Source organism: Rousettus aegyptiacus, unplaced genomic scaffold (assembly GCF_014176215.1).
Source record: "Rousettus aegyptiacus isolate mRouAeg1 unplaced genomic scaffold, mRouAeg1.p scaffold_m13_p_1, whole genome shotgun sequence".
Lineage (NCBI taxonomy): Eukaryota > Metazoa > Chordata > Mammalia > Chiroptera > Pteropodidae > Rousettus > Rousettus aegyptiacus.
The window spans coordinates 173,110,203-173,137,322 of record NW_023416284.1 but is presented as its reverse complement, the minus strand read 5'-3'; the positions used below and the strand labels follow the sequence as shown (position 1 = coordinate 173,137,322).

At 41.5% G+C, this 27,120-nt stretch overlaps 1 protein-coding gene across 2 annotated transcripts in view; it reads right to left on the bottom strand.

The window, feature by feature from the left end:
• UST (uronyl 2-sulfotransferase) overlaps positions 1 to 27,120 on the bottom strand; it is a 253,563-nt gene that overhangs the window by 146,230 nt on the left and 80,213 nt on the right. For both annotated transcript variants that reach the window (XM_016160130.2, XM_016160129.2), the window contains exon 2: positions 4,137 to 4,180. In XM_016160130.2, the coding sequence (XP_016015616.1) occupies positions 4,137 to 4,180 (44 nt within the window). The remainder of the gene's footprint in view (positions 1 to 4,136; positions 4,181 to 27,120) is intronic.

The window sequence follows — 27,120 nt, the reverse complement described above, 5'->3', positions numbered from 1 at the left end:
TTATATTAAAGGGTGAAATCTAGAAATAAGATAAACCTTATTGTATTTTGACTTAAATTTGTAATTTGAGATGGTTAAAATCACAGACCCTGGAGCTACACGGCCCTGGGCTTGACCTTCAAGGCCAATACTTAGTGTATGACCTTTGGCAAGTTATTCAGCTTCTCTAAGATCTAGTTCCCTCATCTGTAAAATAACGATTAAAAAATTACTTCCTCTTTTATAGAGTTTCCTAGAGACTAAACTTACATGTAAAATTTCTCACAGGATGATTTGCACATAGGAAACAATAGATATCAGTTATGGAGAATGATTTTATTTCCCTCGAGTTGCTTAGACCAACTCCCTGTATTTCTCAGATCTGGGAACTCAACACATGAGAAATGATAACTATATCCTATTGGTTACCACTAGAGTTGATCATTGCTGATACTTGTTGCTCACGTTCTAGGTCAAGTAAACCCAGGAAAGGAAGACATCAAACTTGAGAAGTGAGGCTGCTCTGGGGGGGTCCACGGAACTGCAGATAATACTGCAGAAGTATTCCCCACCCTAGCCTTAGGTAATCAATTTTCCTGGATAAAAGCTTATTCAAATTAACATATAATGAGTTAATAAAGTGCAGCCTGCTGCAATATAAAGATAGGAAAATTAAAATGTGGATGTGTGGGAGGGGGAACAGAATTAAAGAAAAATAAATAAATAAGGCTTTTCAGCCTAACTTCAATCTTCTCTCACACCAAGACTTGTTTTCCTTTTTTCTAATTTTTAGATTGAGCAGGCACACTTTAGTGAGCTCGAGTTATACAGAAAAGCATAAGAAATAGGGTAAAAATCTGAAATCTCATCATCGGGGTGGGGGGGGGCACCATGATTATTCTTCCAGGATTTTCTCTGTACACAAACACACACAATTTTATAAGTGCACTCACACTATGCTTGCTGTTCATGCCTGTTTTTGTACTCAAGAATATCTCTCTATTTCGCTTAGCAGAGATCCACAAGTCTATTCCTAGTAGGGCTCTAATCTTAAACACTGTACTCTGTGCACACAAAATGCTCGTCAAAAGTGGTTGATGAAAGAAAACACTGACATCTGTTTTTAAATAATAACTTCGCTCGAAAACTGCGGTGAGCCATGAGGTTAAAGGGGATTTTAAAAACAAGTGAAAATCAGAGGCATTTGGTTCTTTTTTATGAAAACACTGGAGAGAATGAAGACCTGGGCCCTGACTGTGCTGTGTGGCACACACCCCATTCCCCCGGTGGCTATTACTTGTGGAATGTGAAACTTGTGGAATTGAACTTTTAATAAAATGAGAACTTGCCTGTAAACCTCAGTATATTTTCAGGGTTTAAAACTCTTTATCTAGATTACAGCTCTTTTGGTCTTGGCATCAAAAAAGTTATTTCTGAGTGCTCGACAAAGAAGAAAACTGTGAGTCTGGATTGGGTCTTGCTTTCTCCTGCCAGAGGCCACACGTGTGTGAGTCCTTATCCTCTGCATGCCACCATATTCCTGGATACGCCAGTGGTCTCTAGAACTAAAGAACCAAGGTCCCACCTCAGAGGATACTCCAGGGACCTTTATCTGGAAGCCTGACCTCATCATTTCTGGGATTCTTTTCCGCCCTGACAGAAGTAATAAGCATGGATAATAAGATGTTATACCAATATTATTTTTACTCATTTTTATATTCTTTTTATTTTGGCTACTGCTTAGAAAATCAAGTGTGTTTTTGGGACTCCACTCCCAGATAATGAAAATACAGTTATAGTGAAAGAATCTGCATTATATAAACTTCTGCTTGGTTGAAGTGACCGAATTCACAATTTTCAACCTTGGAACAGAGTTTATAAAACTAGACTTACTCTGAAAGTGGTCTAAAACAATCTGATAATGGCCTGATCTTTTTTGTGTATTACAGGGAGCCATAGCTGGAGGCAGGAGAGGAAGGAGTGGGGGAAGACCAGACTGCAGGGGTGAAAGGGTGCGCTGCCAGAGACAGACCTGCAGGAGCACGGGGAGCGAGCCCAGTGAACATGGAATCCAGGTCAGGCCAAGGATACCAGCAGACAGGCGGGCAGGATGGCCGACTCAGCAAGGGCAGGGTGGCTCCGTGCTGTGCACCAAAGATTGAGTTCAAGAAGGAAAGTTTCGATAAAGTGGGCCTGGGTCTTCTGACCAGGTGAAACCCTATTTATCAGACCTGGAACCTGACCTGCCACTGAGGGGTGCAGCTGGTGGATCCTACGGATAGAGCCACCTAACCTCTCTCCCTGCAGAATGGGGGCTGGGGGGATGGCTCGCTTGGGAGAGAAGTCCAGCTAGTGGCAGTGAAGGGCCCAGCGGGCCCTCTGCACCATTCTTCTTCCCCACCCACGCTCACGTTCCCTCCTAGGCAGGTCATCGACCAAAGGAAATATGTTTTCACTAAAAAAAAAAAAAGTTACAATGGGAGATATATTAATACATTATCTTTATGTAATAAGCCACATTACTCTCTCTAGGCTATTAGCAATAAAACAACAAACAAACAATGCAGAAAATGTCCAGATGTCCAGGGAAATGGTTTTGTCTATATTAGTGGCCTTTAGAGCTGTGGTTCTCAAACTTGGCTCCCAGACCAGCAGCACCACCATCACTTGGGAGCTTGTTAGAAATGCAAATTCTCAGGTCCCACCCCAGACCTACAGAATCAGAAACTCAGGAGCCTCAGCCCGGCAATCTGTGTTCATACAGGCCTCCAGGAAACGATGGTGTGAGCTGAAGTTTGAGAACACTGGCCCAGTGGAAAGAATCCGGGATAGGAGCCAGGAGACCTAATTCAGATCCCAGCTCCGGACTACACAGTCCCACACAGTGAAACTGAATGAATAGTCATGTGCGACTGCAAGGACGTGAGGATACTGAGATAAGCTAGGGGTGGTTCTTATCTTCAGATGGTGTCAAATGCTCTGCATTCTTTTCCCTTCAGGGTAGGGGCTATTTCGTTGTTGTCGGTCTTGTTTCATCTCATATTTGGATTCCTAGTGCCGGCAGTATCACGCACACTCGATGATATACGGTGGACCAGCTGGCGGGGCCATCCACGACTGTAGTAAGTGCTACTGCACCACTCACCACTGATCGCAATGTTAACACTGCTACCATTTATTTCAGGCAGATGCTGAGTGCTTGTCATAAATCAGTTCATTCTATCCTTATAGACGTCCTGTACTGTGGGTAGTATTTTTAATCCCATTTTGCACATTAAAACACCAAAGCTTGAAATATTAAGTAATTTGTCCAACACCCTACATTGAAAGTGGCAAAGCCAGTGATGGACCCAGAAATACCTGATTCCAAAACCCATGATCTTAAATGGGACGGATCCTTTAAATCTCAAACTCAAAAGCCAACTTTAGAGTAAATTCCCAGCCTCTAAGGTTAGTGGTTGATTGTCTTCTCACTATGTACTTAGAATGGCACTTGGTAGGCATCACCTTAAGTGGTCAAAGACCGACTTTTTCTCATTTTTTGGTAGATTGACATTTGGTTTTCATTGAGCTCAAGAAAGTCGATAGCAGTAGGTGAACTATACTAATACTTCACTGGACTGTTCTTAAAAGTCAGGACCAATCTGCTTATAGAAGGAACAAAAGTGGGTGCACAGGCCAGGCCAGGGTGGCCTGGGCAGGGCTGGCAGAGAAGGCTGGTTCAAAGGCGTTGAACCTTGGGCGGAGAGTCCCAATGAAGACCGGACAAGGAGAAGAGGGCGAAGGTGATTCTAGCCCCCAAGGCTCCAAGGCCTGGGAGGCCAGGCTGTGGGCATCGCATCAGGGGCCAGCAGGGATGCCGCAGCAAATGAGGCAGGTTAGCAGGAGAAGCAGCCAAAGACCTGAAGTCAGGTGAAGGCTCAGGGCCTGTGACAGCTACAGCTACTGATGGAATAATGACCCTTCTCCTGCAGCATTGTGGCTATCTTCACATGCTGCCTTTTCCTCCTCACTGTAAGTCAAAGATCAATGTGACACCTGCCACCTACTATTCTCTTGTGAACAGCTTAGGGCCAGGAGGGATCTAGCTGGGGTTGTTGAAAGCTGTAGGTGCTGAGAAAAAGAAAAGGGGATTTATACACAAGGGAAGGCCTTACCTTACTGGGAGGTGGCCCATGGTCATCCAAGTAAGTGGAATTTCCTAGGGGGCAAAAAAAGAAGGAAAGAAATGATGAATCAGTAGTTTTAAACCCGAACAAATTTAGTACAAAGTCATTAAAAATAAGCATTCTGGATATGTTTTTATTGACACAAATGTACCAAATAAAAATGGGTAATGAAACATTAGTTTGGAGGGATTTTGTTGATATTATCATGCTTGATTAATAGTTCCAGCAGTTACAAACATCCTACACACACAGGTGTGTATGCACACAGACGTATACACACACAACACACATCATTATTCCTCACCCACATCTGCTGAGTGCACCTTAGACCAGTGGTTCTCAGACTCTAGTGTGCACCAGAATTACCTGTAGGGTTTGCTAAAACACAGACCGCCCAGCCTGCTCCCAGAGCTCTTGATTTAGTAGCTCTGAGAATCTGCGTTTCTAACAGGCTCTCAATTGATGCTAATATGGCAGGTCCTGGAACCACACACTGTGAGAACCACTGCATCGTTTCTCCACTTTGTCTTAATTGTTCACTTCCCTTCACCCTTTCAGTCTAGCTTGCTTCCGAAGCTCGATTTGTCTATCCTATAATATACACTTTCTGGCTTGTGTGTTTTCAGAGTGAATCGTTACAATTTCCTGATGAATAGAGACTCAGAGGGGTTCAGGAAGGAACTAAAGGTTATTGAGTTCCTTTTATGTAGCAGGTACTCTGCTCAGTGCTTGACAGGTATGCCTTCGTTTAATTCAAATATCGGGAGTGGGTTATAATTATCTGCACGTATGGAGGAGAGAACAGAGGGCTGGAGAAAGCCAGCAGTTTGCTCATGGTCACACAGCTGTTGAACTGTGGAGAGGAGAGAAGACTGTTTTTTTCCAGAGGGTGCTCGGACATCGGCTCATCTGAAAAGCCTCCGAGGGTGTTGCCGTCTCCAGCAACCTAGGCACCGCCAGTGTGCACCTGGCAACATGTTTGGTCACGTGGGGGAGCAATGATGTGGTTAGTGTCATTGGACGCTCTTCTCCAAAGGGGCAACATGTGTCAGTCCAGGAGAAATCATCTTCATGAAAAGTGGAGATGAACAGATTTTCTAACAGAACAAACGATGGAAAATACGGGAAATGCAAGGATACTTAGAACAGTAGCTTAGGGAATAAGGTAATGTCCTCACTGGAGTAGACGAATGGTGATTTTTCAGGAAAAAGCAAAAGTGACTTAAGAAATTGGAATAAAAAGAGGAAGCATAGCTTAAGCCAGGGACAGTTGAAGTGGGGAACCTCATCCAAACATAACAAATAAGTGGGTTTGGCTTCTAGGCTGTTTTCCGTACTGAGGCCTCAGTCATCCCTTTTTCTTGGTAGGCTTCTGATTTATCGCTCACTTGATGTCAACAAGGACTGTACTCTAACCGGCTAGTTGTACATGGGAAACACACAACAGGGTCTGATCTTCATGTAAGAGACACTCAAACGCTAATGTCTGGCATGCTGGTGATGGCACTGTTTTCGGGAACCTTTGAAATGTGAATAGGAATACCAATTTTACATCTTAATGATACTGCTGCACTCCACTGGGAATGTACATAAATAGGAAGTGAGATCTATATTGGGCTTAATAAAGAGGAGGTGCGTAAAAGAATTCAGAAAAATGGTCTAAGAAATATTGAGAACTATTCCTCCATAATGCAGTGGGTCGAGCTACAGAGGGTTCCTGTCTGCTCATCGTGTGGGTGCGTCTCCCCGAGGAGGGATGTGAGAAATTCCAACACACTCTGGCATGTTCTCCAGGTGTCAATCTCAGGGATCAAAGAGTGCTCAAAAACTACATGTTTCTATAATACTAAAAGTTTCCGTAAGAACCAGAGTTCCTAAAAACACCTGAAAAGGATGGAAATGTCTGACTGCTACTTCAAACTCCAGACGCGGGTACCCACTGACTCCTTAGCACCTCATCTTGGCTGTCTACAGGCATCTCGCACTTGGCCAGGCCAAACAGAACCCCTTTTTACTCTGAGTCCTTCCCCCAAAATTCTACCTCCCCCCTTGTACTATTAGGTTACGCAATACATCCTTTCCCCTCGGGCAGCAAAGCCCGAGTCATCCTTGATTCATCTCCCTCCTTACCCCGCCTCATCAACCCAGTCACAAGCCTTCACGATATTGCTCACATCTGACCGCTTCTCAGCAGCCCCTCTGGGTCGTCCAGGAGGGCCCTTCTGTCTCTCTTTGTTGATCACTAATTTTCTACTTTACGCATACAGCGATCGCAGGGATCTTTCGCCCTCATCGGTCTAACCACGTCTCAGCCATTTGCATAAAATCTATTTCTTTAAGAACGAATTAGTCAACTCTTGACCGTAGTCTACAATGCTACACAAGCCAGGCCCCGCCTCCTGCCACACCTGCCACAACAGCTTCTCTCTGCTCCGGAACACACCAACCTCTTGTCAGCCAGGGACCTTTTGAACTAGTTCTTTCCGCTGCCAGAAAAAAGCTCTTCCCCACCCGCTTCACTCAGGCTCAACTCAAATGCCCTTTCTTTTTCTCTCCCTCCCTCTCTATAGAAGATTTCTCTTCTCTCTGCACAAAGTTAGGAACGGGGCTGCCCAATGTTGACACCTGTTCCACAGACCCCGTTGTCATCTGCACCAGCAACCCCCCAAGCTCCACAGTTATGTGCCTGCGGTTTCTTAGAACAGAGAGGCTCTGTTTAGAACAGAGGCACAGAAAGGGAAAAGAAAAGCTACCTGAATTTCTTTAGTTGAAGACAAGATTTTATTCTCCTAGGGTATAACTGTATTATTACGTGGTATTCAGACAGAGCTTTTCATCCTAAGATCCTATGCTTTCCTAGTGCAAAGTAAACAAAACTGTCAGAATTTTCAAACCTGAAGTTGATAACTTTTTGGCTGCGGAGATCAAAGGATGAAAGCTGTTATCACAAGAGCTTTCCTGAACATCAAAGAAGCTTCCTGCTGCTCTATCTTGTAGAGGATTCTCCTGAGGGTATCGAGTTTGGGGGAAGGAAGATAAGACCCAAGCCCTCCTCGCCTTTGAGCTTGGAGCTGAAGATGTAAATCTGAGAAGGAAAGGTGGCAGAGAGCTGATGAGGGTTCTGAAGCCAGCAGAGAAGTCAAGTAAGTGCTCACCTGCCACCCACCCTCACTGTCTTACGAACATCCACTTCTGATACCCTATGAGGCAGCACCTCTTATTTTGGGAGGCCCAGAGAGGCACATCATTTCATTTCTTTTCAGAAAGTAACCCACACCTTTAGAACTGACTCCAGCCTCCTTTTCTTGTCTCAAGTCCTTCCCTTGAGAAGATTACAGGATCTTGTCAAGCCAGGAAAAAGGGAAGCGGACCTCCACATGTTTCTCTCGCCATCAGTCAAACTTCCAGAAGGGCCCATCTCCAACCTGCTGAGTCGCCAGCTCAGGCTGGCATTGAGCTAAACCTCTCGCGGAAGGCAGGCTTGTCCAGGCTGCTCAGATAGGCAGAGGAGACGCATGGCTACTAATTTTAAGCAATGCTTCACCCTTCTAACTCTATGTGGTGGGTCCCTATCCTGACAGTGGTGGTGGTTACATGGCTCCGTACATAAGTTAAAATGTATAGAGCTATACACCAAATGTACCAACCACAAAACACCCACGCTTTAATGGTTTTGACGATGCCCTGTCTGGAAGGCAAATGATCTCAGACTTTGCAACCCGCTAAATTACAGTATATTCTAAACCTCACTCTATCCGCCCAGCCCTTCGTGATGGAGACCTCCCAGGGAGGCTGTGAGTAGAGCGTGAGAGATCATGTGTGAATGGGCACAGGTATCGAGTCCAAGCACATGGGAGGCAGTTTGTGCACTTCCTAGAGGGTATGTGTTATATGTATTATCAGAGCTTTTGCCAAACAGTACGTTATCAATGTCCACCTCCTTTAGCCATCATATAAACTATGTGTAGCAAAGATGCATTTCAGGAAACTCGTGTGAAATCTGATGCTAGGAATGAGGAGGCCAGGATTCGTGACCCAGAATCTGAACATTCCTGACTGATTACTACGTTGTACCCATGTCTCGGGCGGCAGAACCAAGGCATGCTCCCCACACAAAGAACGTCTTCTGCGACAAGAGCAATAGGAAACCAGATGTACTGTATACCTTTTATAATACAGAATATCCCCGTGAAGTATCAGTCGCGCTGAATAAACAACTGCTTTACTTCCCCAAAGTGTCCCAGATACCCATCTGTAAAAATGAAATGAACTCACAGGTTATTATTGTAAGGAGTACAGGGGGATAATTTCATTCCATGCGAAATCCTCGGAACCATGCCTGCACCTAATGAGCACCTAGCAAGTTCACGAGCAGTACGTGCTGTGATAGTATCAGGAGCAGCGACTCCTTCCTTTGCCCCCCACCCAAGCGCACATCCCACTGCCTGCAATAATTTTAAGAAAGGCTGATGCAAGATTCGGGGTCTCACTTTAGCTATCCTGATTTATTTATTCTGGGACAAGTCAGGTGGCCTTTGGTATTTTCTGAAAAGTTCTTCCGGTAATTCTAACGTCTAGCCAGGGATGAGAATCACTAAGGTACAAAACACAAATTAATGTACTTCATAATTCAGGCCAAATCTCATTTTCTCGAAGCAAATAGGAGCAGATCTCATTCAGGTTGCTCCTAGTCATGGGTCACCTTCATCGTTTTGGCTGAGAGATTGCACAAGTCTCACATCATAGGAGAAGGCTGAAGGAACGCCGATGATCACAGGACTTGTAACCACAGAGGAGGCCGGCCAGGCCGTTCTGGTTAGCACCTGCTCCAGGGGATCTTAACAAAACGAACAAGGGCCAAGGCTGGCTCACAGGCTGCCTGAGAGCGGGCTGGCACAGGCTCCTCTGGGCTGAGAGCTGGCCCTTCCCACCACCTGGACTACCCGAACCTTTCTGGAACTCCACGAATCTTCTCGAAAATAATTTCCAGAGGTTATAGTTTCAGAATGTATTCGTATTCTGTTGCACCTCTTGTTTCAAGGTCAAAAGGGAAAGGAAAAGCACAACCCTTCATCTGCTCAGAGTTTCCCCAGACCCCACTCAACTTAAACACCCGAAGGATAGTTTGTCAGTCCTGGAGACATTCATATTTGATCCCTACACACACCTTAAGGGCCCACAAGGATCTCAAAGGAAGACATCTCTAGAAACTCTGAAGGAAAGACACCTCCTGGTCATGGATTGGTGAGGTACCACTTTTTCTTGGGTGTGGAGTGGAGAGGATGGGGGTGGGGGCTGGTCAGCGCTCAGGAGCCTGCTGCCATGCCCACGTGAATCCAGTCAAAACCAACCAGCTGGATAAAGAAACTGCTAGACGCACTGATGTGAAGCAGGACTACCGGAGAGAGGCATCAAGGTGCCATACGTGTGAAATAGCAATAGTGTCTCTTCTGCAAGAGTGGCAACGCGCCCCAGGGGGGTCATTTCATGGATTCAGGAAGATTCCACTAACAGGAGTGACTGTCACTGCCCAGGGCCGATATTGGGAATACTGCAGGCTGCAGAACAAAAGACCTGCATTCAAATTTCCATCCTACCCCTCACTAGTTGAGTGACCTTGGAAATATCGCTTAATTTCCCTGAGGCTGAATGCCCCCACTTGCAACACAAAGACATTAGTAATAGCACCCAAGTGATAAGATGGCTATGAAACTGAAACAAGACCTGTATAAAGTGCTAGCACATAGTAAGAGTTCAATGAATAGTAGCTACTTTCTTGTTTTATATTCCCCAATTTTATCATTTATATTTAATTTTATACCTTTATTTATTATTGAGGAAATCAAAGAGAATTCTGAGACCAGAGGAGTAGTTTATCACATTAAGGATGAATATTAACATAAAATAATTATTTGATATTTTTATTACTTTCTGATATTGGCTTGATATGTCTTCAAAAATATACACCCGCAAAAAATCCAATTATTTGCAATACAAACTTACAGCATCTTCGGGAGATATAATTTATTCTTTACTTCTAAGACTTGCATTAGCAGATCTATTTTTGTCTGAATAGATCCCCGAAGAATCAAAATGTTTTCATTCTAATTCCTCTTATAGAAACCATAATATGCATTAGTGTCGATGTCAAAAAAAAAAAAAAAAAAAAAAACACCTCTACATCGTGTCAATTTTGATCAAACACCAGCAATTCTTTTCAGAGTCTTTCTTCCACGGGCTCTGTTAAACATCATAATTCTAAGCAATTGAAATCTTTTTCTTTTTTATTCAGAAGCAGACGTTTCACACGGGATTCTGGTTACCCACCACGCGATCGCAGGGCTGCATCTCCCCGCTGGAGTCTGGGCCTCTGATAAGACAGTTCGTGAAGGCAACACTGAAACTCCGGCTTGGTCTTTGCCAAAAAAATTATGCTAATGCCACCCTTTGCGCCGTCAACTATGGGTTCCATGTCTCTGAGAGGCAGCTGTCAGCACGCACCAGCCACGGGTAACCATGAGGAGTGTGGGTGCCCGGTAAACAGCTCCAATAGCTCCAGTTCTTATAATTAATGCAGCCCCAAAGGCACTGTACTAGAGGAAGATTTGCTTGCACAGCTTTATTTAAGCTTTACTACAATAATTTCCCACTGAATTCAAATGAATGGTTTTATTAACTATCAATACTTAAACATATTTACAAAAAATACCTTTTAAAAAAATCTTGAATATTCACCCAACCAGTTAGTGAAGGTAAGAACATTCTAAAAATACTTTCTTGGTCTTAAGTGATAAAAATGATCATACCAGACACTGAAAAAAATTAAACTGTTGTCAAAAAATTAACAGATTAAACTGTTATCAATTATTTTGGAAGTGGCTTCCATTTCTAATAAATCTTAAGAGCAAATTAATGCTCCTCTGCTCTTTGCATTTCTGGCTCAAAAATCCTGTCTTGTTTTATAAAACATCTTGGTTTTTTTTTAATTAAATGTGAATATACATTTTAGGATGTCAAGGGTACATTTGTAGAAGGAAATTACTTTTGGAATCAAATGATCATTGCACCACTGCTAGAATAAAACCAAAATACAAATATGAATTATTGTCAACTTAGCTCAGGAATTCATTATAATCACATTATATGATCTTATGCAGATAGGAATGAAGTATCAAAGAGAGATGGAGTCACTTCAGTATCTGTTTCACTCCAGTGGATTTTCATCCCAAAGTAATTACTATAGTCAACTGATCCCACCTGTGTAACAATACCTTCATTATCAGAGCAGCCCCAGCCCTGCACACTGCAAGGCTCTAACCAGCAGCCGGAAGTGGTTAACTCATCTCCTGTCGGGATCTAGTCACCATGCAGCCACCATAAGAACCGATTCTTTTAATCGCATGCCTACTGCACAAAGCACCCCTAACTGTGTTGTGGAAGACGGGCAGGATGAAGATGATTAGGAAACTACCCTGGGAGAAGCAAAGCAAGGCCAAGAAATCAGCATCTGCCTTATCATCATCACGGTTAGCATCGTGCTGATCTAAGCTCTAGTGCTAAGCACCCTATCGACCTCACCTCATTGAGTTCCCATGACAACCTCTGAGGTAGGAACTACCATGGTCACCACTTATGTGCCATAAAAATATCATTTGCTAAGTATTCCATGACTGGAAAAGTTTCAACACACTGCTCCACTTAACAAACACATAAGGCGGCAGTCAAACGGAAGGTTATCTTTGGAGAAGGGCTTCAGTCCAACCAAACTGCCATTGCTCTAAATCTGGAATTTCTCGTTGGCTTTGTTATTAGAGCCAGTATGGATCACATCCAATCACTCTCTCTCTCTCTCTCTCTCTCTCTCTCTCTCTCTCTCACACACACACACACACACACACACACACACACACACGCACCCTCTGGCTATTAGGTAGCCCAACCCCTCAACTTATGGAGGAAATGATACAATCAAAAAGAGGTCAAACAATTAGGGCAAGACACATGGCTGGTTAATAGCAAAGGTTAAGAACAGACCCAGCCCCTGGAGCCCCTTCCACAACATAACTCTCTTACAACATGCCATTTTTTCTTTGCCCTACATGGTATTTTCAAGCTTGATCATATATTTTACTCCCCAAACTTAAATTGGAACGACTTCGGTCTTTTCTTACATAATCAAATTCTTTGTCTAAGGATAAAAATACACCATCATTGAGAGAATTTAAAAAGAAAATATGCTTCCAACCTTGAAGAAAATTCCCAAAGAGGATAGTTTAAAGGCCCTGCACATGGCTGCAGAGAGCTCATAGCCTCTGAAGACTAACATTGTAATTTAGATGTTCAAGTTTTAGCATATTTTGTCAAAAAGAAGTAATACTTGTGAATATTGACTTCTGTAAATAAATTGAACACGTATGAGACCGGGTCCTGTGCAGAAATATAAGATGTACCTTTCTAATGGTGTCAGGCACAGTAACATGTAGAAGTGTCCCAGCTGCTTTTTGAAGAAAAGAGGGGCAGGTGCCCCAGGCCAGGGTAGCTGGTACCTGGGGTGCAATACCTGGAGGGGGGCGGGGCATCTGCATATCTCTGCAGAATGGCAAGTCTAAGTTAATGATTTGCCTGTGATCTTGATATCAAGATCAGAAGATGAGGTCTCATTTAAGAGGCAAAGGAAAGTTGGCGCGAAGATGCCAAAGGCTTCGAGGCACATCTGAAATGAGCTTGCACGTGAATGGAGCTCTGACACTGCCCTGTGCCATGTTGCCAGCACCTCCACCGACCCTGGAGATCAGAAGGGCAGACTGAGAGGTTCCCTTTTACAGGGCAGGAAACTGATCCCAACCAAGTTCACATGGCTGGAGGTATCAGAGCTCTAGACTTAGGCTTGGATTCAAGCCCCATCCATACCACCTCGGGGCTCTGTGCGTGGTGGGACAGTGTACAGATTTCCTATGAGCCCCATCTCTGCTGAAACATCACTACTGTGAGCCTGGAGGGAGGTTGAACCCAGAATCTGAGGGCGAAGTCTGTGAGGATTAAGTAGGGAAACCCCATGGCAAGGTCATCAGCGGGCCCTGGTGATATTCTGTAACTCTCGCTGGGTTACAGATCACTACTTGCTTGGCGATTTGTGTCAAAGGATATGTATCTTTTCATGGATAAAAAAAGATTTCATGTTTCAGGCTCTCTCCTGCTTGATGGGTTTGTGGGCCATGGCCTGAAGCCACTGGAAAATGAGCCTTTGTGTCATCTATATTCTAAATGAAACAGCAATATGTCTGACACAGAAATTACTTGTCACTTGCCAATTCTTTTCATGCTTTAGGGAGATGTGTATGAAGGAACATTCTACAGGGAATTTCAAATAAACTGCACTAATGATATGCACGTGAACAAGAAATTTGAAGAGTTGCTCATAAATGCTGATGTTGATTGAGAAAGCGTGTGGATGAAGTGGGTTTGATGGCAAAGTTGGTCTTGAACAGATGTTGTGGTGTAGACAGAACTATCCCATCTGGGATTCTACTTTCATATAAACTTCCAAGTCACACGAGGATATGATCATAGTGTCTTTTTTATGAGTTCTTCAAATGTAAAAGAGGATTTTTAATGGAGCAGCAAAAATCACTGAAATCATTCAGGGCAGTAATCCTCACAAAATTAACTAGCAATCTAACATATGAGCCTGGTGCTATCCATTAAAAAATAAAAAAGAGTAGGCTTCAAAAACTCAGTCTCTCATTTTTCTATATCTCTCTAGTTCTATTTTGTATCAGATTGAACAGGATTTAGGTGAGATTTTGTGGTTCACGGAACTATAATATTGGAAAGTAAAAGAGGATTCTTATACCTCCACATGTTATTCTGTAGGCACAGATAAAAAAAAAAAAAAAACAAAGGAAAAAAAAAATCCCAATGAATAGACACCTAAAAATCATAACATCATTGCCAAAGATGAGCTGAGGTACAGGGGAAAGAATGCAGGAGAAAGAATGTGGGCTTTGCAGCGAAAGAGTGTGAGGTGGCAATCCACTTAACTTGGATGTGACCTTGGGCAAGGTCTTAAAGTTCCTGGGTTTTCGTTTCCCCATAGGTGAAGCAGGAAGAATAAAACTTACCTCATAAGCCTGGGGAGATTCAAATTACCATTTATAAACTGCCTGGCATGCATGCAAGAAAGTGTAGCGGTTACTATTATATTTAAAATAGAGCTAATTTAAAGACATGGTGCATTAAATAAAACCTCTTCCGACTAATGACTTACATAAACATCAGCTGGGGCACTGAAATATGCATCTCTCATTATGCAGTAGAATGGTGGCCTGTCACTGCTTTCCTGTAGCTCCTCAGGATTTATGATGAAAGGCTATACCTGGGCATGCATAAAATGGAATTTTTAAAGCCCTGGCAGGATTTGGGGATTCCTATGCTCGTAGTATTATTCTGAAAGGCGAAGCGCCCTGGAGGTCATACTCATTAGCACACAGTAGATCAGTTTCTTTTCTAGAGAAGTCTTAATCCTGCCTCCCAACAAAACGAGTTGGTGAAGTGTGCTTTCTTACACCCAGCAAGAGGAACCCTTCCTAAAAGCCTAGACGCCCTGAGTTCATCACAGGTCTGGAACTGTTAATAGTCTTTCAGAGTCGCAGTGAGTCACTTCTCTGACCCACTGAAGGACTGAGACTGAGGGCAGAGATGGGACAGGTCTTCGGAGTACAGGCCCGTATGAGCTCTGCTGGAAGAAGATCAGAGTTCATCTTGGCATGAAAGCAAACAGCTGGTTTCCTGGTTTTCACACTCGGGAACTTTGAATTTAATCAAGCCGACTTAACATGAACTTACTTGTTGGAAAACGCTTCTTAATAAAAAAGTTTTCTCCAACAGCAGAAAATAGCAGTCAAACAAATCTATGCCTACCCCAAATAACTAATGGTCAAGGTGCAAAGGGGGCATCAACTCATCAAAAGACAGAACTTTCTAAGGAGTTATCTGAAGTGGAGCAGGCCTCAGAGTGGCCCTCTCCTGAGGCAGTGATGAAATCACGCGGACCAGCCCCCACCTGCATCACAGAGAAGACCCCTCCGCATCACAGAGAAGACCCCTCCGCATCACAGAGAAGACCCCTCCGCATCACAGAGAAGACCCCTCCGCATCACAGAGAAGACCCCTCCGTGGATGGAAAGAGGCCTACGGTGACCTCCTGACCTTCCTTCTAATTCTCAGGTTCCCTGAAGACTCCCTATGGCAACCAGCAAATGACACTGTTCACCTTTCAAAAATCACTTTATACATCATGTAGATATCAATCATACAAATAAGTGCAAAAAGTATCAAAAATAGGATAACGATAATATCAAGAAGACATTTTAACATGGGCATACACTTAGCACAGAATTTGACATCCTGAATGGATCTTACATATATTTATCCATTTTCAGCCCTGCCTTGAGAAAGGTAGGAATGAGAACGGAAAGCTGGTTGATGCAAATGTGTTTTTCTGTCAGGAACAAATTTATGCCGGGCAAACGACGTAAGTGTCATAGATTTTTCTCTATTGTGAGTGCTAGGCAAACATGTTCTGATTTACGGCCACTGAAGTGGTAGGAACTGGGGCTGCATAAGATGAGACCAGCTGACTTCAAGACACAGAATTGAAGTTAAAAGGTATACGAGGATAGAAGGATTCTTATTAAAGACTTTGTAGCTAAGGCTTTACAAGAGAAGCCATAGACCGGGAAACAAAAAGACCTTGACTCTGGTTGGTCTAGAGACTGTGAACACTTCGGAATCAAGCAAAGACATTACAAACAAACAAACAAACAAACAAATCATGCTTCGTGAGAGTCATAAAAAAGATAAATTACAGGAGCGTATGTGACTACTTTTATATGTAACCCAGAGTAATTGAAGAAACCACTCAGCAATGGAGAAAATATATTTCATGATAGAGAAAAGAGGTACTGGAGCAAAAATAACTTGTAAGGATTATCAAAACAATAATGTAGGCTTATAAATAATATGAGAAATTGAATATGCTAATGAAATTGTGATGATGAAAGCTAGAAATAAAGAATTAGGTTATGCTACCTAATAGAAATATGAAGCAGTGGAAAATGGATTTTTCAGCAGGGAACCCTTGAACCTTTCCTACAATACAGAAAAATAGGGAAGGAAATGAATATTTATTATGTGCCAGTCGTGAACTGTGCATTAAGCAAATCATTACGCATAGCTCTCTCCTCAATCTTCGGGTAGGTACTGTTTTCTCATCTTGTACATGAGGAAAAAATCCCTTGGAAAGGTTGAAAAATTTTTCTAAGCAGGTAGCAGTCACCGCAGCGGGGGCTAGGACAGACATGGAACAGTTCATTTCCGGAGCCCATTGTGGATTTCTGTCAGCACTCAGCCCCGCCACACACTTCTGGTCTTCCTACCGCTCGCCACCAGTCATTTAATAAAATCGAGGATTTTGGAAGGGCCTTCCAATCAGATGTAAAGTTTGGGGGCCTGTCATAAGTTTTTTAAAGTACGTTATTTTATTTTTGAATTAACACATAAAATAACCAATGTTGTCGCGGGACGAAGTAGAAAACAATTTTAAAATTCTCTCTATATATACTACACATATATTCTAAAGCTCTATAAATAATGCCACATAAAACTGTATGTATATGTAAGAGATATTTGTCTAGGGAAAATATTCGTCTCAATTGAAAAGATTCATTTTATTTTTAAGTAAGTTCCATGCATGTTCCCAAACACATTTAAGTTCACAAGATGCTCAAGACAAGTTTACAAAGGACAGTTTTTATTGTTTCATTACCTAAAGTGTTTTATTATCACTTTTTACCCATCCAAATTTTAGGCACTCAAACCCTATCTCGCTTCTTTCATTAAGTCTATTTTTCAAAACTCAGCTACAGTCATTTGCCTCTTCTCTGAATTTATACTATTAAACAGAGATGAAATATATACATACATACTTTATATATTTATTTTTATAAGTGCATATATATATATTTAAAATTTTTTCCCCAAGAAGGAGGGAAGGGGCTGCACTAGTCCTGGTTAGTAAACCAATTTGACTGCTATGTGGTCCATGTCACTTTGGCATAGATGGAGCTTGTCTAAAAAAAAAGTGTTCCCTCTTTCTATACTAAAAATTAAAAGTAAACAACTTTCCTCCAAGAGCCAAGGAATTTAAGAAAAAGACAGACTTTACTGTACTGATCACAGAATTAAACACCAAACTGAAAATTTAACGATCGATTCTTATTTATGGGGAGTCCTTCGAAAGCTTCATGAACCTCTGCCCCAAAGGGCACTTGAAAGACCATTTCCAAAGTGGGTCCTTTTGATACTCCATTCTGGGGATCACTGTGAGCATCTATTCCAACCACTAATGTCACAAAATCCTCCTAAATTCTAGAAGATGGAGCTGTATTTTGAGCCAAATTCCACTAATGGCTATCATCCTTAAATGTCCCACACCAAACAGAGTCATCCGAGTACTATACATACCACCTACGCTGTATCAAGACATCCAAATGATGCTTATAGTAGAGGCCAAATTAATTTTTAAAGGTTTGAAGCCAACATAATGTCCAATCATGACCACTTTTAGACCTAAATATTTCAAAGTACAAAACAGCATTTTTTATCTTGCTTACCTAGATTTTAAATGTTTTATGAATAAAACCACAATATACAGAATGCAAACTGAATTCATAAATATTTTTATTAGGACTTACAGAGAAAATACACATCCTCCTTTCAGAACGCGCTTTGCATATAGAAGCGCTATGTGCTGAGGGGAAACCAGGAGGAACCAGAGGAAAGATTCCTGACCCATTTCACTGCCCCGTAAGCTGGTCTCTGGAATATCTTAGTCTGTCAAGTTACAGTTTTTTCCTTTGCTATGACTACTGATCATGACATTTTGAGAAGCAGGCGAGGATCCATACTAATTATTACAGCAATATGTAATACTCCCGCCAGATTCCTGCAGCGTTTTCATGGTCTGAGAAGTCAGTGAGTGAGTTTGCTCTACACAATATCATTCCATAACTGCAAGTAAACACCCTCTTTGCAATCAATATACACTCAGATTTTTCCATTTTTACATAGATTTTGGACTCTTGTCTGGTGAGTATCCTTGTCTACCGACAACACAGCCATCATCCTGTGGTTTTCAAGCACTAGTCTCCCAGACCTGAATCAGACAGAAAAAATAAACAAAGGTGGAGAAGCCTTGCTATGTTTCTTCCTCATAAAACATCTGGAAAATTTCATAAGAGGTAAAAGCCCTTCAAGGACACCTGGACTCTGGATCCAGCTTCATCGTTAAAAAAGCTGAGTAATATCAGTCAGGTCACTTAGCATCACTGAGTCTCACTTTCCTCTGTGCAAAATTGAGAGTAAGAGGAATATAACCCTAAAGTCATGATATAAGCACTGCTACGAGCTCTGTACTTCTGCATCTGTCCACGGTCCTCTAATTATACTTATCGAGCTGTGTAAATTCAGAGGAAACACTATCTTGGCAGAACTTATAGTGGAAGTAATACTTAAGCCACGGCTAATACATTGAGCCACACACGATTCAACTCAGGTGTGACAAAGGGAAGGGCATTTTCAACAGGGGAACAGCATAAACGATCAGAATGACAGGCAGCATCAGCTTGGCCCACATGCGCGTGCTGGGGGAGCAGCGAGCACACAGAGGGACAGGAAATTGTAAAGGAAACATGAACATAATAGTATCTTCAGCTCTTCTTTGAGCATTTTTACAATTTGTCATGGAGGTTGTGGGTGAAAATTTACACTTAGAGCCAAGTTCTGTTCACTGAATGTGTTTGCCAATTTCAAGATGTTCTTCAAGCTCCATATAAAAATAATTTTTAAAAACCCTAAAATCTAAAATGACATAGTCTCCTACTTGGACATTCCCACTGTCAAATATAAAAAAGCATATATATATATATATATATATATATATGTATATATATAAAATATATACATAGGATCTATATAATATATATGATATATATTATATTAATATATGTCATATATATATTATATAGATATCATATATATGTAGCACAAATTCTCACTGTCAGTGTTTCTCTAATTTAGTTGTGAGAAATTGCTCATTATAAAATGTTATCTCTAGAAGTCAAAAATGGAGGACAGGGAGAAAGTCAAAGGTGTGTCCATAGCAATACAGTTTAGATCCCAATTCTCAATCAACTCTGGTATGAAGACCGACCTGAAGTGTAACTTAGGGCAAGTTTATACTCATCCTTCTTCCATTTTAATCAGTTCAAAGGCAGTATTCCTGACCAAGTCAAATAGCTTATGTGCAGACACTTGATTTACCTAGATAATCCCTGATATCACACAAGAGGTTACATGGGGGGCCCGCCCCGACTCCAGTCCCATCTCTTAAGGAGGTAGCTATGCCTCAGGCACTGGCATTTATGTGACAAAAGGAAAAGCTCCCGCTAAGGACATTTATATAACTAGCTCCCTCACGTGTACATCTCAGCTGTAGCTGCTTCCTGTGAACAGAACTTAGTTTATATATACCTTGATTGCACAATGTTATGCTAATGATTTGGTACTGGTTTTGTTTACTGTTTAGCATATATAATTTCTGTGAATTTTTACTAAATTTACCTTATATAATATTAATCAGAAAATTTGTTTCAAAGTTGTAAATAATTAGCCTACATTGCAGAAAGTTGGAATTTTTTACCTAAACACAAAAGAAGAATAGTTTCACGTGTCGAATCATTTTTTTTTTTGTCCAAGGGTTGCCCTAGTTGCTGCCAGTTTAAGTGGACAGGATTCACACAACACAACTTGTATTACCCAGTGTCTGTGATGGGACCCATGGGCTCAACCCAGGGGCACAAACGCCCTGCTCAGCTCTCTAACTAATCTCATTGTCTTTATGAGTCCACTTTTCTCTTGAGGTAATCTGATCAAAACTCAGGTAAAAATAATGACACAGATTCCTACCTATGTGTAAGATGAAATTGGCCTGTGCTAAAATTGCTTCCAGACACAAGACCCCACCTGCCTCAGACTGGAGTGACTCTAAGCTCATTGTGCAAAAAAATGGGAAGGCCACCACTAATGGAGAATTATCACTGGAGGAATTGATGTCTATCACGATGCTGAAATCTTTCAAGAACGGCGGCTACTAAAGGATTTTTCGACCTTTAAGTTCTATCCTCTCCACCCAAGTGAGCTACGCACGTCACTCATATATTTACATTATTAATTGGGAGACAGGACCTCTTAACTCCCACCTCCCTTACTCCCAGTCCTCCCTAATATTTCCACTCAAATGCAAATTTGTCTGAAATTTCATTACACTGACTTCTCCCAAAGCATGGAGATATTATAATGAAGATTTGGTCCTCAATGAATAACCTCTTCCTGAAGTGAAACATGAGGACAAACCAGCGTTATAACTAACATATTAGACAACACACCACCGTGTTAAGAGCATAATTACTGATGAAGAAAAACGCATTTAGACAAAGGGTAATTCTCATTTCTGCAAAAGGAAAAGGGAAAGGGTAGTCAAGATCTTTTGGAGGAAATAGAATCGCTTTTCTGTAAATGTATAATTTATCATCTTGAAATAGACTGGGCGAGTTCCTCCTCAGCCATGCTTCACGATCACGGCCGCCCTCCATGTACTTGCCATGCCAAGTCTACCTCCCAACTCTGAGATCCCACGGAACGGGTCCAGTGGTACGGAGGCGGCGCCAGGCTCCAGGCCAGAAGGTGGCCAAGGGACTAGACTTAGAATGCTCACTGCAAAGTGGCCAAGTCACATTTCTATAATTCAGTCCAGGCGGTCTTATCCTGAAGACCACAGTTCTGCTTTTGTCTTTAATTTTTTTTTTTTGTTTCGTTTTTTTGATCAATTCTCTACCATGTGTTATCAGACTTAATTATGCATGGTATCTGTTAGAGGATAAAGAAAGAAGTCTGTTACATAACACAAAAGTTGCACACCTTTTGTCCTTTATGTCTAGCAGAGTGGAAGTCTTCTCCAATGTCACATCAAGATTTTGGGTGTGCATAGGATGAGGAGGTGGCCCTGGGCGTGGTAAGTGTTAGTGGCAGGCAGCAGTCCCTGCTAAAGGACAAATACCTTTGAAAAGATATGTGTCCTCATTTATTCAACAAATGTTTACTGAAATCCTGTGACAGGCACCAGGTGATGTGCTTCTGATCCTCTCACCATCTACCTGGTAAATGATGAAGACAGGTTGTAAGAAGTTGTAACCAGGTGTGAAAAGCCGAAGGATGGAGAAGCACAGACAAGGAACAACCGGCTCAGGTTTGGAGGTGTCGACGAAAGCTTCTTGGGCAAAGTGCTACCTACCTGTGCTCCAATGAGAAAGAGAAATAGGTGGCTTCCATATCTTGGCTATTGTAAATAGTGTGGCAATGAACAAAGGGGTACGTACACACATACTTTTTTTTTATGGTGATACTGGTTAATGAAATCCAATAAGTTTCAGGTGTATAATTCAAAAGTAAGCCATATATATATATTGCATTGTGTGTTCACTGCCCATAGTTAGATTTCTTTCTGTCACCATATAGTTGACCCCTTTTACCTCATCTACCTTCCCCGTCCCATTTTCCCCTCTACCCTCTGGTAAATACTAGCCTATTGTCCATGTCCAAGAATCTCTGCTTGTTTGTCCTGTTCATTTGTTGCTTTTTATAGCCCATATATAAGTGATATCGTATGGTTTTCAACTTTTTCTGTCTGGCTGATTTAGCTTAGCATGATTATCTTGAGGTCCTTCCATGTTGTTGCAAAGGGCAGTATTTCATCTCTTCTTCTGGCTGAGTAATATTCCATTGTATGTATGTACCACAGCTTCTTTATCCAATCATCTGCTGCAGGACACTTCGGTTGCTTCCGTGTCCTGGCCACTGTGAATAATGCTGCTATTCAAATTAGTGTTTTGGATTTCTTTGGAAAAATACTCAGAGGTGGAACTCCTGGGTCATATGGTAGCTCTATTTTTAATTTTTTTTGAAGAAACTCGATACAGTTTTCTAAAGTGGCTGCACCAGCTGGCAATCCCACCAACAGTGCACCGAGGTTCCCTTTCCTCCACATCCTCGCCAACACTTGCTGTTTGCTAATTTATTGACGATAGCCGTTCTGACAGGCGTGAGGTGACATCTCATTATGGTAACTATGCATGGTGTCACATGGGTACGAGACTTCCCAGGGTGATCACTTCGTAAGTTATATAAATGTCTAATCACCAGGCTGTACACCTGAAACTAATATGCTATTAAACATCAATTGTATTAAAAAATAACCATTTTCCAGAACAACAACAAAAAAAGATAAATAGGAATTAACAGATAAAAAGGGGGCTGGTGAGAGAGAAGCATGTTCTAGGTAAAGGGAGCAGAGTTCACCAGGCAGCTCTCACCTTACATGCCCTAGAAGCAATTTCTTATGCTTCCAAAGCTTGGAATATTATAATATTTCCTCATACAAATGGATGAAGAAAAATGTGCATTTGTTTTACATAGTGATATACAGTAATATCTATCTCAGTAGAACCCCTGGGGTTGAAAATCACTAAGTTTGAGAGTAGGAGCTTCAATGTAGCATAAACAAGACGAGGCTCTTTTCCTGCACCATAATAATTCAAACATACATTCAGATCCAGGACAGACAGCACAGGCCTTGGCAGCAGGAGGGTAAACAAGAGATCAGCATTTAGCCAAACATAACATGTGTTTTTAATAGATCCAGTATAATTTATCTATTTACACAGACTGCCACTTTTTCCCAAAGGAAGAATCAGTGGTCTCTGTCCACGTTTCTTTCTGAACATTTTAAACACAGTGGTCCTGACTCTGCTTTACTTAACACTGGCGTTGATCACAGATGTACAAGTGCAGTTAAAAAAGTCCTTTCTGGAGAGAGATGAAAGAATCTAGAGGCTGGTTCGCTCGATTCTTTTTGCTGATAATTAAATCAGTACCAGCCGCCGTCCTTGGATTCCTCACAACTTGTATGAAATCATCGTCCGGAAGCTTTCCCAGCCCCATGTGGCCTGTGCCTCACTCACAAGGCCTTACCAGGGCCGGCTCTGGGGTCGACACCAGGGGAAACACTGAACTGAACATCAACCCTTTGTCTCTTAACTCGCTGGCCCCTAAGCAACCAGCCAGTGAGCTGGAGGGTTCGTCCTGGCTCCGCTCAGGCCCTCCCTCACACTTACTCATCCCCGTGCACACGTGAAGATTTCAAAGACGTAGGAAAGTCTGCACAGGACCAGATGTTCTGATAATTCTCTTTCCAGCTGTCTCCTCACCCCAAGAAAGCCTAGTCACAGCATCCTCTCTATTTCTATCAACTACAGTGATGATCTGGATCAACATATACCGACCATGAAACAACTCCATACACCTTGTTTGCTGGGTGAAAAATCTACCAACAGCCTTTTTAGTATGGTTAAGTCCTCAAACAATTACATATGTGTATTGTATAGGTATAGCTGCATAGAGATTTGCATGAAAGGGTATTTAACATGTTAATGTTCATATTTTAGTAAATTGAAGCAGTATTTATGAATGACTGGATTTTAGGAGATTTTTTTTTTTTTTAAATAAATTTCTGCAGTGTCCGAATTGTTTTTATAATGGGAATGTTTTATTTTATTGTCACTAGAAGCTATAAATAAATATGTACATATGTACCTATAAAAACTATAGTTTTCATGTATAGATATATTTATAAAAGTTATAAATAAATGTGTATGTATATATGTATGTATTTATTTTTATATATATAATAACATTTATTTATTTACAGGTTTTTGTTTTTGTTTTGTTTTTTTGAGTAAAATAAACCAGGTGCTCAGAAGGGGCAGCTGGCAATCCATCCCATGGCTGCATCTTGGGGACAAATGGTCCTAAACATCCATGACAATAACTGTTCGTTGCTGAAGATGCCCAGGAGAAGGAGTTAGCCCAGCTTTGGCCGGGTCCACACAGGAAGGCTGAGCCTTTCTCTGCTCTCACCCCCATTAAGTTCTGCAAACAAAGGCTGAAGGTCCTTGGCTGTCTGCTTGTTCTTGACGAAGAAGGTTATGTGGCCTATCAAAGAGATGAATTTTAAAACAATTTTTTTTTTTTTAAGTCTGGCTATGTGGACTTTAGTTTCTCAAAACTTTCTAAAATATTAAAGGATTATCATAATGCTTCCTAAGAGGCTGGAAATGAACCCTTATGCTTAGCTTAAATTTGGGAAAACATTTAAGGCACTCAAAATCCTTAATGATCAAGGATAAGCAGAATGAACTCTAAGGTCAGATGAGGCTCTGCTGTTTTCCTTGACTGTCTAAACTCTGCAAAGCTAAGGGTTAAAGTCTGAACATCTTCCAGGAATCTTCTAACCAGTAAAATATTGTGACTTACTTTTAAATTAAAAATACTTTCTCCAAAAGTAGGGACAATTTACTTTCATATGACCCTTAGGTTTTTTCTGTGTTTGGTCTGGAACAATCATTCTATTCCAGATAAGTAAACTCATTGTGAAAACATTTGGCTTCTCACACTTGCATAACAGGGGTCGGCTCTGCCAATCTCTCTACCTTTTTAATCCATGGTGAATTTCAGAGCAAAATCTCTGTCCAGTAGCAGATCATAGAAAAGACTCAATTCATCTATACTGAATGAACCCACTGAGAAGTCACTTCATGCTTTCCTATCAATCTTCTGTGCCAGTGGATACTGACTGCAGGGAATTTATCCAGAATAGCGTCTCTGTGTTGGGGTGAAGTTGGAGCCTCTGAAACTATTCATTAGAACAGTAAAAAATTTAATACCTTCTTTGGGCCAAAACAACAATTTTCCTCATATCTGTATTTTCTTTTAAAAGAAATTGTAATTGACTCTCTGCTGACAGGCATTAAAATGGCCTCCCAATTATCTCCATCTCTCAGTATTCATGTCCTTGTGTGATCCTCTCTCCTTGAATGTGGGTGGGATCTGTGACTTGATTCTAACCAATAGGATATTGCAAGGAGACATGATGTCACTTTCACGATTGTGTTTTAGAAAATCATCTTGCTAGAAGATGCTCCTTTGCTGGCTTTGATGAAGCAAATGGCCATGTCAGGGATGTTCACAAAGCAAGGAATTATGAGCAGCCTGTAGTCACAACGAGCAGGAAACTGAGGCCTTCAGTCCAACAACCCACATGAACCTGAATCCTGCCCACAACCACATGAGCTTGGAAAGGAAGCCCCAGCTGACACCTTGATTGCAGCCTTGTGAAGCAGAAGACCCAGCTGAGCCAGCCGTGCCCAGACTCCTGATCCACAGAGACTGTGTGAAAATAAATATGTTGTTTTAAGCTGCTAGGTTTATTGTCATATCGTTATGCAGCAATAGATAACTAAAACATCATCTTAAAAGACCGTAGGTCAGAGGTTGACACTTGTGTTTTCAGTGACATCCAAGTGGACTTCCCATGTCAGATGGGCCTGCTGCTGAAGCGCAGCAAATAGTGGAACTCGCCGGGCCACCCTGCTCAAGACAGCCAACGCCTGGCTGGTCATTTACTCCCTCGACAGAGATCCCTGATCTGCCACTTCCCTTTGAAAGGCTGCTATGCTCTGAAGAGGACTGTCCAAAGCCCTTTCAGTTAAAAACTATCTGCATGTCACATGGCATGAGGTTAGAATTATAGATTTCCGTTGCTAGAAGGAAATTTGACAACTATTTTTGCAATCCTCAAAATTAGTTTCCCATGCATATTTGTGCCAGACACTGAGTTAAGCACTGCGGGTATGGAGATGAACGAAACCTATTTCTCGACCTTGAGAGGCTCACAGTCAAGTAGGAAAGAAGGTATTTTAAAAGGCAGCATAAAACTTTAAAAGATTGATAGTATCGAATGATGGAGAAGATATGAAAAACTCTCATACATTGCTGACAAGAGTGTAAAATAGTATAGTCACTTCGGAAAAGTGGCAGCTCCTTATTAAGTTAAACACGTTTCTACTCTATGACCCAGCAATTCCACACCAGGTAATTACTCAAGAGAAATGAAAACACATGTCCTCAGAAAAGACATGTGTACAAGAATGTTCACAGTAGCCTTATTCGCAATAGCTCAAAACTGGAAAGACTCCAAATGTCCATCAGTAGGAGAATGGATAAACAAATGGTGATATATTCACAAAAGGGAATACTCAGCAATAAAAATTAATGAACGTCGATATGGTAGATATTAGAACACACTGCAATATGGATGAATCTCAAAAACATTGAGTAAAAAAAAAATGATAGAGAAAAATGTATACACTCTCTGTAGTTCGATTTCTATGAAGTTTAAGAATAGATAACCTTAACCTTGAGTGGCTGAAATTGACAGAGAAGGAGCATGAAAGAACTTTCTAGGTAAGGAAAATGTTCTATACCTTGATTAGGTAGACAGTTACACAGATCAGTGCACTTAACAGAACTCATCAAACTGTACACTTAAGATGTGTGCACTTCGCTGTGTATAAATTTTGCCTCGATTAAAAATAAACGGATAAATTGAAAGCACCAGGGTTTAAGAACGGTTAGATCTGAGGTCTTACTGAATCTCTGAAGTTCAACCACTGTGACCAGGGCAAGTCACTTAATCCCTATGAGCTCTACTTTCCTTACCTGTAATATGGGCTGATGATGCCTAAGGTGTGTTGTCTCTCAGGGTTGTTTAGGGCATTAAAAAGAGATAACATTGGTAGAGTATTTAGCTTAATGCCTGGTACACGGTGCACAATAAATGAGTTATCGTTATCATTCTTACTTTTTAAAAAACTACCTGAAAGTATGTATAAAGTGCTAAGTAATACATAGAAGAAGAAATTCTGCCTCAATGGCAAAAGGAAAAGAGAAACCTATATAA